Genomic DNA, 14,308 nt, shown 5'->3' with positions numbered 1-14,308 from the left:
TTGACCTGAAGAACTCAGGGTCAGCACCCAGGCCTAGAGTTCAAGCCCAGTGACCCCATACACACAAACAATTAAGTATTTATTATAGAGAAAAGATACATGCTCATAAAGAACCCACTTCTCTTCCAGAAATAATTAGGAAAACAGCCTGGGCATAGTGAAAAAAAATTTCTACGAATTTCATGATAAGTCTCCATTAGTAACTATCTTCCTTTGTTGATCTGAAAAGTGCAACACATCTTTAAGATTTACTATTTGGTTTCCTTGTTGATCCCTGAGGACATGAGCAGTGCCCAAAGATCTATCAGCAGTAGACTACCTGGTAAATATTTACTTATAGATTAGCATGAGCAATCATTTTTTTTGTTGTTGGTGGGGCTTGAACTCTGGGCCTGTGCACTGTCCTTGACTTCTTCAGCTTAAGGCTACCGTCCTACACCTGGCGCCACTGCACCATTTCCGATTTTCTAGTGGTTAATTGGAGATAAGAGTCTCTCTGTATTTACCGCTCAGGCTGGCTTTGGACCTTGATTCTCAGATCTCAGCCTCCTGTGTAGCTATGATTACAGGCGTGAGCCACCACACCTGGCTATGGATGATTAATTTTAAGGAAATAAGTATAGATTACATTTAATGATCTAGACATTATACATATTGTATGTATAAATGAAGCAAATGCATTGGACAATATGATAAACAAGTGTCACTTTGAAATTGTGAATTAGAGCTTAAAACAAGTCAAGCACTGTTTTATGGTCTTTCAGCTCTTTCAATGCTGGCAAGAAGTTCTAATAATGATAAAGCAATACCATACAACAACACATAGTGTACATATTAGAGATTTATTTATAGGGGTGATTCTCTTTCACCATAAACTGATTCGTTCTGATACCAAAGAGCATTGATTTCTCTCCGTAAACATCACAGCATCAAAACTTTGGCTTCTGGAGCATAGGTGAGTAATCTGTCAGCAGAGACACCATGACAGCCTGGGATAACATAACAAAGAAAGAGAGAGAAACAAATAAGTATTAGCAATCATCTTTGGGATCTAAGGAAGGAGAACTAGGTTTCAGTTTTGTAGGCCTAGAGTTGAACTGTGTATTCTCAAGGGAAAGATAATGGGCAGTTATGAACTAATATTTATTTTTATATGGATAGAGATCCTGAGGAAGTATGCTGATCAAAATATACATAGAAACATCATGCTAACTTAGGCCTCATTCCAGGTCAAAGAGTTCAAATATGATACCATGGTAGTTGCTGTGCTTAGAGTTTCCAGCAATAATTTGGGACCCAAGTATTGGCTGTTCTTAGAGAAATATAATCCTGCCTATTTCAGTTTCTCATGTATATACTGTGGTTTAGTCACTTTGCAATCTAGAGAAGCTCAGGATAAATCCTATGTAAAGTAATAAGAAGAAACTATCAGTACCAATCAGTAACTTTTGCTAAGTAGTAGTCCTCTTAAAAACAGTTTTAAATTCTGTAGCCAAAAGCATACATTCCCCTAGGGTTGTAAGCCACCAATAACAGCTTTTACTTTCCTTCTCCTTAGGGACAGTTACAATCATATATTGAGTGCTTAAAAAATCACATATTGATATTGTAACATGAAGCAGTTGTGTGTATGACATTATCTTTCCTTGAACTGGATCATAGCTCTGTATATATTGTTGCATGAATATTTTTTCGCATTTAGTTTTGGCTTCATAATTTATATTGTTTATTACTTGTGATTGTGCCTTATTTTGTGAGTTAATGGCTCAGTAAATACTGTACTTTCTAACCTCAATGATTAGAAGAATATTGATTATAAATATAAATGAACTATGTACAAGATAGCATTTAAATCTATATAAAGAAAAAATGGAATGATCCTTATTGAATTGTTTTTATAATATATTAAAGATTATATTAAAATGTTTCTTTGTAGTATATGTTTAAAAAATCATATATTGAGTGGTGAACCTATTATTTAGTGCTTAATGGGTACAAGGCAGTATAATTAATTGTGTGTTAGTAAAAAATATTTCCTAGGCACTATACTAGGTATTTGGGTTACCTAGAGGGAAAAATTCATGTGTTACTTTATTCAATACAATGATTTCTGAAGGTGGCTTCTGCTTACAAAGCAGTTTACTGCTTCTCGTGTACTTATTCTTACACTTCAACCAGGCTGGACATATGTCCTTATATGAGATGTGCAAGTCTTATATTTCAAATGCATTTAGAGGATATATTAATTACACATTTACTATTATTTACTAGGGTCTGCATGGAGTGTTTTACAGATATCTTCCCCCCCCTCTTTTTTTTTTTGTTTGGTTGGTCATGGGGCTTGAACTCTGGGCCTGGGCACTGTCTCTGAGATCTTCAGCTCAAGGCTACAGCCCTACTCCTGGGCCTGGCTGTTGTCCCTGAGCTCTTCAGCTCAAGGCTACCGCCCTAAACAATGAGCAAAGCCCCACTTCCCGTTTTCTACTGGTTAGTTGGAGATAAGAGTCTCATGTTCTTTAGTGCCTGGGTTGGCTTTGAACACATCTCAGCCTCCTGAGTAGTTAAGAGCCACTGCACCTGGATTGTATCTTCCCGTTTTAATATCCTTTCCTAGTCTAGAAAGTAGTTAAGAGTTGTAAAACATGGATGAAGAAAGTGAGATGTAGGAGTAGTGATGCTGAGTCGGAATCTAGCCACAATGCTCAGATGGCCCTTACATCATTCATTTGGGGGGTTATTAATTTGCTTTTATTTGTATCCTCATTTTCACTTGAGTAAACTGGGCTTCTGGAAGTTAAGGTACTTGTCCAAGATCCCAGAGAACCAACATTTTGACTTATTTTCTAAAGTCTGCCATCTAAAGTCAATATTTTCTTGTGAAGGACTTTTGTTCACTTCAGTGACTGACAGACAGGTAGCAAACAGACAAAGAAAATACTAGGTAATATCTTTGGAAAATCATCATTTTAGAGCAGGTCTTTTAAAAGCATTTAAGAGTGAACACACTGTGAAGACCTGGCTAAGGAGTGACATTAAGGCAAGGTCTCAATGACAAGAAGGGTCTCAGAAGGCCAAACTCTAAGATTAAAACATGCATATTAATAATATAACCAGCAGAGTATCACAGTAGCTCAATAGCTGTGAACATATGACCATATAGAATCTTATTTCCAGGATAGGGAAACAATAATTTTTTTCTTTATTGTTATTTTTAATGTAAAAAAATAATATAACCAGGCAAAAAAGTTTTTAAGTTTTATCCTGAATACTTGGGAGCACATCTTAGTTTTTTCTTTGCTGTTCTGTTACTGAAAATGTCAAACTTATTTTCAAGTCAAAAAATTAGAAATCGGCAGTCTTGCCAGACTGCAATAAAAAAATAAATACACACAGGGAGGGATTTCAGAAAAACACATTATTTAATTGTAGTTATATTTTAAGTATAATATCCAACACGCTTATCCTAAAATGTAGTCCTTGTTTATCTGAAATTCAAATTTAATCGGGTATCTTGTATTTTATCTGGTAACCTTAGCTTGAAGAAAAGTAAAACATTATAAATACTGTGAGTTGCCTTCACAACTGTGTTATGTACTCAAAGTCACCCAGATAGTAGTATTTTGAAGTCCCCTTAGGACACGTTAGTTTTACAGTAACATTGGGTAGGCAGTAGAAGAAATCTACTTGTGAAAAATACAAATTACAAGCTTTGTGGGGAGGAAAAAGAGTGGGTTTAGTTTTTCCTTTTACACAAAGGAATCTAAAGGCCTATGTGTTACTGACAGAATGATGTGGTCAGTAGAATGCTCTAACAGAGCACTGGGAAATTAGCCAGCATGAAATCTTAAAATTACTCTGGTTGCTGTAATTATAAACTTTGGTGTCCAAGTTTTTATACACTTTAGAAGTAAGCTCTTCTAGTTAAATACCTTATATCAATTGTTGTAGGCATCTCACTAATGAAGGCCACATTGTGCTTATCCTTCCTCCTTCCATCCAATTTTATATGAGTGTGAAAAATGTCATTTCCCAATGTAGTGTTTTCCAGTTGAACTATCTGCAGTAGAAAATATTCCCATTTTTCTGTCCAATATGGTAGCCACTAGTTTTGAGCAATTAATGTGGATTTTGTAGTTATACGACTAAGGAATTAACTCAGTTGAAGTGAATTTAAATTTAAATATTCATATATGCCTAGCAATTGTGTATTTGATATAGTCATAGTGGTAAACAAGAATTATCCCTTAATAGAAAAATGTGCTACATGGGCTGGGAATTTGGCCTAGTGGTAGAGTGCTTGCCTAGCACGGGTTCTATTCCTTAGCACTAGATACATAGAAAAAGCCAGAATTAGTGATATGGCTCAAGGGGTAGGGCTCCAGCCTTGAGAAAACCCAGGGACAGTGCTCAGCCCCTGAGCTCAAGCCCAGGACTGGTGAAAAAAAATCTGCCACAGTAGTACTGAGCCTAAATGCCATTCTAAATAAGCTTTGCCTATAAAAGAAAATTTTAGTCTAAATAATCTCTAAGATTTCATCCTGCTTGAAAATTGCATGCAATTCTGGAATGCATAGTATGATGAGATTGCATACTATTATAATTTTCATTTTTTAAGATATAAACTACCTAATATATGACCTTGTAGAGTAGATGCTTATATATGGCTGCTTCAATGATCCCAGCTCAAAAAGACCTCCAAATCACCCAGTTGCTGAACAATAGTATAACATATATATTACTATATATCCAGTAGCATGTTATACACACTAATAGTTATTCCACTCTTTTCTACTGAATGCAGATTCAGATCCTTTTCCAAGTACTCTGTTGAGATTATTGATCTAAGATTAAAACTCATTTTCCAGCCGGATGCCAGTGGCTCACACCTGTAATCCCAGGTAAGTCTATGAGACTCTTACCTCCAATTAACCACTGGGAAATGGAAGTGGCATTGTGGTTCAAAGTGGTAGAGCAGTAGTCTTGAGCTGAAGAGCTCAGGGATAGCTCCCAGGCCCAGAGTTCAAGCACACAACTGACAAAAAAAATCATTTTCCAGCTGAATACATCAGAATCTACTTATTTTATGGAAGAAAAAACTGGGATTTACAGAGATAATGTTTATCCATGACAACACAGATAACTAGTATTAAGTCAATACAGGACTTCAATCTCATAGTTTAGCATACTTTCTACTTTAGACTCTCTAACTTCATTTTAACATGGTTCTGCTTCTTGCTTTTCTCTAATTTTTTTTTGTGAGTCCTGGGTCTTGTTTTCAGGGCTTGGGCACTGTCCCTGAGCTTTTGGGGCTCAAGCTAGCATTCTACTACTTTGAGCCACAGCATCAATTCTAGTTTTTCTGGTGATTAATTGAATATTATTCTCAAAGATTTTCTCACCCATCTACCTTGAAACCAAGATCTTCAGATCTCAGCTTCTTGAATGGGTAGAATTAAGGCATGAAATGGTGCCTGACTTCTGTAAAAAATAACTTGGAATAGTAGTGGGCATCTCAGAAGAATGGGGAATCGAGAGAGGTGGATGAAAGTGGGTGCGTCCTTTTAAACATTTCATTCATGTTAATGCATTATCTCATTTTGAGTAAATTGAATGCAAAGATGTCTAAGACATTCTAAAAATTTGGAAATGTAAAGCATCTCCAAAACTGAGATTATAAGAAAAAATTTCCCCTGACTTTCTACAATCTTTTTTAACAGGTTCGGTTGATTTATCTTTGCACAATATATTGCCTTATGGTGACAAATTAAACGTAAGAAAAATAAAGATGTTTTCTCTGTTACTTCTTAAATTGGAAGAGAAAACACCCTATTTAAATTTTTATCATCTAGGTTTTTGCTATACAATTATGGTCCAGAGGAGAATGAATTATCTGAGTGCTTATTAGAAACAGTGGATCTTGAACCTCATCTGATGCCTATTATATCTGAATGTGCACTTAGAGATCTACCTGTGTGATTTAAATGTACACTGAAGCTTCAGAAGCATGGTCTAAATGACAGGGCAATGGCCACTTTAGCCAAAATTGTTGTATAGAGGTGGCAAGCTAGAAAAGTGAAGTTTAAAAATTCCTTGGGCCAGGAGTTTGGCCTAGTGGTAGAGTGCTTGCCTAGCATGCACGAAGACCCAGGTTTGAGTCTTTGGTATCACATACATAGAAAAAAGCGGGAAGTGGTGCTGTGGCTCAAGTGGTAGAGTTCTACCCTTGAGAAAGCCCAAGGACAGTGTCTCAGGCCTTGAGGTCAAGTCCCAGAACTGGGAAAACAACAACAACAACAAAATACTTGTTATAACAAATTGAGGGCCTGATACTGCAAAAGGCAGTAATGATTGGCTTTCAAGCAGTGACAATGGTACAATACAAGTCATCATTTATGAGGCACTGTACTAAAATCTTTACATAAAGTATTTAACATCCACAATTACTACTTTTTTTTCTTTTTTCTTTTGTTTTTTCCAGTCCTGAGGCTTGAACTGAAGGCCTGGGCATTGTCCTTTGGCTTTCTCAAGACTAGGGCTCTACCACTTGAGCCACAGCACTACTTCTGGCTTTTTCTGTGTATGTGATATGAAAGAATCAAGCCCAGGGCTTCATGAACTTTACTACTAGGTCATGCTTCCAGCCCCACAAAAACTAATTTTTATTTACAGATTGCATAAGTAATTAGCAGGTAGTCCTTTCCAGAGATTAAAAGCTAAACATTTCCTAGCTAGTGAGGAGGCTAGGTAGGAAAGTCCATGAGATTCTTATCTCCAATAAACTACTCACAAAAATCTGGAAGTGGCCCTGTGGCTTAAGTGGTAGAGGGCTAGCCTTGAGAACAGAGAGACTCAGGGACAGAGTCCAGACCCTGGATTCAAGTTCCATGACCAGCCCCTCACCCCCCCCCCAAAAAAAGGCTAAACACTATATTTCCAAGAAACCGTTTCAGCTATGGTACCTGAGACTTTGATGGACATATATGAAGAACACATGCTGTGGAAATCATTCTCTGGGAGATTAGCTATCTGGGCCATATGCAGGCAAAAGTATCCTGTTACAACCACAGTATCTATGATGGAACATCTAGTTTGAAGAGCCTTAGGGCCAAATGTCAGTGATTTTCTTTCTATAAAAGATCTAAAATAGTTTGGAGCAGTTTTCTTGCTTATATTGTGCATGGCTATATGGAGTCTAAGAATGATTCACAGCCCTTCTCCTATGAGAGATCTGGACACTCACAAATGTATTCTAATTAATTCTATTAATTCACCTAGAATGGATGTTATTGTTTCCAAGTAGGACTCTTGCTAGTATACTGGGATCTGTTAAATCACTTAAATCTAAAAAAAATAGTAGAGCTAATTTATGACTTGTGATTATTCAGTCTTCCAGAGGAATAGTGTAAAACACATGCTTATGGTTAGTATTTCCTAGAATTACAGAGATAAAATGACTAGTGGACTAATCTGGAAGGGATACCTAAAACCAAATGGATTTTTCTAGCCAAATTTAAGTAGAAAACCAAAGCAATTATCTGGTCAAATCATTAAAAAAGGCATGAAAGGATGAAAAAGAAAAAAGGAGGGCCGGGAGTTTGACCTAGTGGTAGAGTGCCTGCCTAGCATGCACGAAGGGTTCAATTCCTCAGTACCACATACATAGAAAAAAGCCAGAAGTGGTGCTGAGGCTCAAGTGGTAGAGCTCTAGCCTTGAGAAAGTCCAAGGACAGTGCTCAGGCCCTGAGCTCAAGCCCAGGACTGGCAAAAAAAAGAAAAAAGGAATAAGACTTTTGCAATGCCTATTTTACATTGGACACTGAAGTAGGGCTTCTATAATTTTGAACAGATTAGAAAATGAGAGTCATATAACCTATAATGGTTAGCAGAAAATAGCAGCTAGTTCTCAAGCCAATCAAGGGCACTAAGAATTTTGATTAAAGTTTGTGCATTTGGAAGGAGATCAATTTTACTCCATTAAAATACACTATAAATGCTAATGAAAAATAATGATCTGCTATGAACTTTCTAGACAAAAATAGATGTCATGTAAGTAATAAAGCTGGATAATCTTGGTTGTTTATTATTTACCAAGAAGCATGCACAGCCAAGTCAGAACCACACAGAAAACTCTTTGTATTTCAAATCCTCATTTCTTGCTTACCATGATTGTCCATTTTCTGTTTTCTGCCTCTGGGAACACTAATGATTGTGGAGAATAAAACACCTCATCATCCACTTCTTCTGGTTTTCTGGGCAAGCAGTGTAAAAATGTCCAGTTAGGGGCAGCAACTTTAGCAGTCTACAGAAATGGGGATAAAATCATGTTTTGAGTATTGTAAGTAACACATATACTTAAGTATTTCAAAACACACATGGCCTGAACCCACAGATCAATATAAGCAAAGAACAAAGAAGCAGATTAAAGTGTAAGATAACTAAGGTAAATGTATATATAATTCTTTCAACGGGGAATTCCATAGTCATATTTAAAAATCTTTCCTGGCAAACCAGGTGCAGAGACTTACTACTGTAATCCTAGCTACTCAAGAGACTAATATCTGAGGCTCAAGGTTCAAAGCCAGCCCCGGAACAAAAGGACCTGATACTCTTATCTCCAATTAACCTCAAGAAAATGGGAAGTGGGATTTGGCTTACGGGTAGGGCTGCGGTACCCTTGAGCTAAAGAGCTCAGAGACAATGCCCAAGTCCAGGGGTAGGGTGGTAGCCTTGAGCTGAAGAGCTCAGGGACAGTGCCAGGCCAGATTTCAAGCCCCATGACCCACAAAAAGAAAAAAAAAACTTTTGTGGCAGTACTGGAACTTGAACTCACAGCCTTGGACAATTGCTCAGCCACTTTACTTTGAGCTGGTCAAGTCATTAAGAAAAGAATGAAAGGAGGAAAGAGGAGAAATGGAATAAGACAGGGTTTTGAATGCCTATTTTATACTGATCACTAGATTAGGGGCTTTTATCATTTCAAAAAGATTAAAATATAAGTTACTGGTTGGCAGAAAACATGAAATAGTATTCATTAGCACTTGAACTACATCTGTAGTTCTGGCTTTTATTTTTACTGGTTAATTGGAGATGAATGTCCTAGATTTTTCTGGCCAGGCTGGCTTTAAATGATGATTCTCAGACCTCAGCATCCTTGAGCAGCTAGCATGAGTCACTGACCGTAGTTACTTTTTTACATCAGGAAACCCTCATTCCAAATTAAACCACTAGCTCAGTTTTCTCATATTCTATCTAGTGAGATAGTAAAAAATGCTCCTGTAATATGTGGTTGTTAGCAAAAGTCATCAATCATGCCTCAAAATACATTTTAAAAGATGCTTTAATGCAATAGAATTATAACCTAAACTTCTCTCCAAGTGATACATTTTAGCACTTGAAGCATACTTTGTCACAAATAAAAAACAATTTTGAAAAAGTACAAAGGAATGGAATACATTAAGTAGGATTATGAGCATGGTACACACTAGAGATTTCATTCTTAATGCAAATGCAATTCCTCTAAGTTTCATTTTCCCATCCATTTCCACTAGGTACTTACAGATTCAAAGCTACATTTCTTTATACTTTCCTACCTCAAAATTACTGCCTTTGTACTAAAATTTTGTTTTATTTCCACCCTTGCTCCAAGTTCAGAACAATGGTTTCTGAAATACCAGCAAAATTACATGAAAAAGGAATAACATTTGTACCTGTCATGCATCAGTAAAATGACTGTTTCTCAAGCCTACAAACTCAGCACTAGAAAATTACCCAAGGTATGCATGAAATAAACTATAAGCAATTTAAAATACCTCCACGAAATTACTTGGAACATATATAACAAAGAATTATCTATAATGTATAGAGAACACTTCTAGCCAATGATAAAAAAACAGAAAATGAGAACATATATTCTATCTAGTTTAAAGAAAAAGAAGTAGAAATGACCAGAAAGCAGGAAAAAATGCTTACCTTCATCAGTAATGAAGGAAATGTAATTTTTTTAAGTTTGAAATCTTTTACCTTGGATTTTGGTTGTTTATTTTGCAATACTTTTTGCTTAAGTGCTTCATGTCATAATTTTCTTTCCCCCACTTTTTACTATCTATTTTTCCCAAGGGCTTACAAGTTACCATGTCCATTTATTGGTACAGTGTATCTTGGTCAGAGTAACCTTTTCCATCAGTCCTCCTCCCTCCATGTCATGTCAAGTTTTCTAGTTCCATATTCACATATGCATTGGTATTATTATGAAGATATGAAGATAATTGCTTAACTGGTAGACTGAAGAATTAGTTAAAAGACTGAAGAATTAGTTAAGAGAGCCCAGAGCTAGTGGCTCACACCTGTAATCACAGCTACTCAGGAGTCTAAGATCTGAGGATCACAGTTCAAAACTAGCCCAGATATGAAAAGTCTGTGAGACTCTTATATCCAATTAACCACCAGCAACCTGGAAGTGGTGCTGTTGTTCAATGTGGTAGAACATTAGCCTTGAGCTGAAGAGCTCAGGGACAGCTTTCAGGGCCAGAGTTCAAGCCCCACGACCAGCAAAAACAAAAAACAAATGTTAGTTTAGAATATCTATCTGGGCAAGGCATAATGCCAATTTTCTTTAAGAAAAACTTGTTTGTGTGTGTATATATGTGTATGTTTTCTCCTTTCTGTTATTAGAATTATGTACAATTTATATATGACAGCAAATATAAACTTTTGTACATTCACAAAGAAATATAAGGGTATTCAATGTAGCATTGTTTGCCACTGGAAATTTTGGAAATAATTTACCAGCAGGAAACATTATATATAAATGATAACCTACTCATACTTTGGAATTTTATGCAACTACTAAAAAGAATGAAAAATATCAAAATGAATGAACAAGATCTACAGTTTTTGATAGGTAAAAACAAGTTAAAATAATATATCTAAAATATCATTTAGGAGAAATCAATGGTTGTGTGCATATTGGCCTACATATGTGAATTTTCAGGAGAGGTATGGAGAAAGATACATAACATTAGTACATAGTGGATACCTCTGGTAATAATCAATGTTAAGGCGATAGGGAGAGCTATTTTTACTCTGTTTTGCACATTTCCATTCTATCTGCTATGTCACAATAAGAAATGTGTATTGATGTAGTACATTATCAATGAACTATTTGTGGTACTTGTTTAATCACTCTCTTGATCAAAGTAGATTAAATCATGTTGATGACAAAACTCCAGTGTGCCCTCATCTTTCAGGATATTCTTCTAAACAGTGGTTCTTGAAGTATGGTCCTGGAGCATTAAATCACTTAGCGAGGAGGTAGCAATATAAATTCTCAGGTCTTGCTCTGATCTACTGCATCAGAATCCCTGAGGGAAATGAGAGTGAGCAGCCAGCTGTCTATTAACAATACCTTTAGGTGATTCTAACGCCTGCTCAAGATGGAAACAGGCTGCTTCAGTTTTTCTGGAAGGTAAAAAGATTGAATGATCGTCCCCTGGGAATGTCCTGGAGGTAGTTGACAAAATTGACCGCATTGAGGGACCTTGAGGAAATAGAAGAAGCAAGGACTAGTCCAATAGGACTTTTTTCAGTAGAAAGGGCAAAAGAAATTGCACGTCTCAAAAAAAAAAGTGCTAATCTCTTGAAGCATACACAGAGAAAACCATTCTGATACCTCTACAGCAGACAGAGAGGGAAGCCTTCTAGCTGCAGACTGAGTTTCAAATTCCTTTGTCTCACACAAAAAGTGTTTTTGCAAAAGGATGCAGCTAACACTTTGAGAGGACAGAAATCCCTAGAGGATAGACACAGCCCTTTTGAAAGTATAAAAGGACAGTCCGCCCTTCCTAAAGAGAATAAACGATTAGATGGTTTGAGCCAGTATAAATGGAATTAATGAACCTTCAGAGAGGTATCAGTTTGTACCTTCATTGTAACCTGGTAACCTTGAAAAGCCTGGAGCCGCTTTTTCTTCTCTTCTTCTTGTCCCATGCTTATCCAAGTATCTGTAACTAGTACATTGGCTCCATTCGCTGCTTCCAATGGATCATTCGTCAGCAACAGTTTGGTATCATTCTAGCATATAGGAGAAGGATGGTTAAATAATTTCATGAGACAGAGAAAGACAAGTCTAGCTTTCCACACAGGGAACATACCTCCTTGGCATACTGCTCTGCCAGGTTGGTTATATTAGGATCCGGCTCATAACCCTACAAGAGGAAAAATTGAACTGTTATTTAGGAAATGGTATTCCGTACATTTTCTTATACTTCAGAATTCCATATCCAACAAGTTTATTTCTTCCTTTTTAAAACATGTAGCCTCGCCATGTTCAGTTGAGTACAATTTTTTTTTATATCTTGAATTTCAGACTGTCACAATGCCTTTCAGAATTTGAAGAGGCAGCTAATTACTCCCTTCTTTTGCGATTATCCCTGGCCTCTTCAATCATAAAGACAAGCATAGAGTATGGTGCTTTCTAGTTCTTGGCAGGCCCTCTTCTTGTTCCCCTAATAGTTTAAGAGGATTATATACATAATTGTAAAGCCTAATGTGTTTTTGCCTGAGATTTTCCACATGCTATTCTTTTAAAATCTGAAATGCTTTTCCCCCATCCATTCATTCCACATGGATAACATTTTTCAGGTCTGTTTGAACAAGCCCTCCACAGAAAAGCCCTCTGTGACTACTTGAGATAAATGCTAACTGACTCCCTGCTGCACATCTTTATTTTTTGTAAGAACATTGCACCAAAAACTTGGTTTTTTTTGCCAGTCCTGGGGCTTGAACGCAGGGCCTGTGTCCTTGTTTTTTTTTTCTCAAGTCTATCACTCTGACTCACAGCACCACTTCTGGCTTTTTTTCTATGTAAGTTGAACCAGGGAATCAAATCCGGGTCTTCATGCATGCTGGGCAAGCACTCAACCACTAAGCTAAACACCTGGCCTGCAATATCTTTTCTTAAAATTATGTATTTGTTAGAATGATCTGGTGAAGCAAAGTAATGTACAGAGAGAACACAATCTCAGGAGATGTTCATTCTTAGGATTATTTTCTTTTTTTCATACATTTTTATTGTAATTAATAGAAGGGTTACATGATATTTGCCATATAGATGGTGCATTAATTCCCATACATTGATACCTTTTCACATGTCTTGGTCCCCATTTCCCTTTCCCCAACCCCAACCCCTCATCTTGTTTTCCCCCGTTCCCTATCCAATTTCAAATAACCAAATACAAATATATCCGATATATCAGATAACAAAGTGAGATACTGTAACAATATGAGATAACCAAGGGACAGCAAAAGAGATGAGAGACAACATAGTACATTAAGAACAACAATCATTCATTATATGGCTTATGTTTCTATATCCTAGAGATCTTTTCATTTAGCGTCCTACTATATGGCCTTTTGTATCAAGGTTTTGCTCTATTGCAAATCTCTGCTATGAGAGCCCAAGGTTTCTACTGATTATGACAAATGAGGGAAACCATTGAGCCTAAGTTCCTTTGAGTCTGGCTTACTTCACTTAATATGATTTTTTCTAAGTCTTTCCATTTCCCAACAAATGGGGCGATGTCATTCTTTCTGACAGCAGCATAGAATTCCATTGTGTAAAAATACCACATCTTGTTGATCCACTCATCAACTGAGGGGCATCTAGGTTGGTTCCATATCTTTGCTATGGTGAATACTGCTGCAATGAACATTGTTGTGCTAGTGGGTTTAGTATGTCCTTGTTTCTGGATGGTTGGGTAAATGCCAAGTAGTGGAATTGCTGGGTCATAGGGGAGTTCTATGTTTAGCCTTTTGAGGCACTGCCACACTGCTTTCCATAGTGGTTGAATGAGTTTGCACTCCCACCAACAGTGTAGTAGTGATCCCTCCTGGCCACATCCCCTCCAGCATCTGTTGTCATTCGTTTTCCTGATCCTGGCCATTCTAACTGGAGTGAGGTGGAATCTTAGAGTTGTTTTGATTTGCATTTCTTTTATGACCAGAGATGTTGAGCATTTCTTCATGTGTCTATAGGCCATTTTTGTTTCTTCTTCAGAGAAGACTCTCTTTAAGTCTTTGACCCATCTTTTAATGGGATGGTTGTTACTTTGGAGATTAGTTTTGGATTGATTCAATTTTTTGAGCTGTTGATATATTTTAGATATGAGGCCTTTGTCTGTTGTATGGTTGGTGAAGATCTTCTCCCACTCTGTAGGCTTCCTAATTAATTTACTAGCTATGTCCTTTGCCATACAAAAGCTCTGCAGTTTAATGCAGTCCCACTTATCCAGCCTTTCTCTGATTTGTTGTG

At 36.9% G+C, this 14,308-nt stretch overlaps 1 protein-coding gene across 1 annotated transcript in view; it reads right to left on the bottom strand.

Annotated features, from left to right (window-relative positions):
- Positions 1-823: 823 nt before the first annotated feature.
- Otc (ornithine transcarbamylase) overlaps positions 824-14,308 on the bottom strand; it is a 69,579-nt gene continuing 56,094 nt past the window's right edge. The window contains exons 7-10 of the mRNA XM_090326216.1: positions 12,150-12,203; positions 11,920-12,069; positions 8,162-8,299; positions 824-989 (exon numbers count right to left, since the gene is read on the bottom strand). Coding sequence (XP_090182342.1) covers positions 930-989; positions 8,162-8,299; positions 11,920-12,069; positions 12,150-12,203 — 402 coding nt within the window. The 3' untranslated portion in view covers positions 824-929. The remainder of the gene's footprint in view (positions 990-8,161; positions 8,300-11,919; positions 12,070-12,149; positions 12,204-14,308) is intronic.

Source organism: Megascapheus bottae, chromosome X, assembly GCF_031878675.1.
Source record: "Megascapheus bottae isolate mThoBot1 chromosome X, mThoBot2.hap1, whole genome shotgun sequence".
NCBI lineage: Eukaryota > Metazoa > Chordata > Mammalia > Rodentia > Geomyidae > Megascapheus > Megascapheus bottae.
The sequence above is the reverse complement of the archived record's forward strand: the minus strand, read 5'-3'. Positions and strand labels throughout refer to the sequence as shown.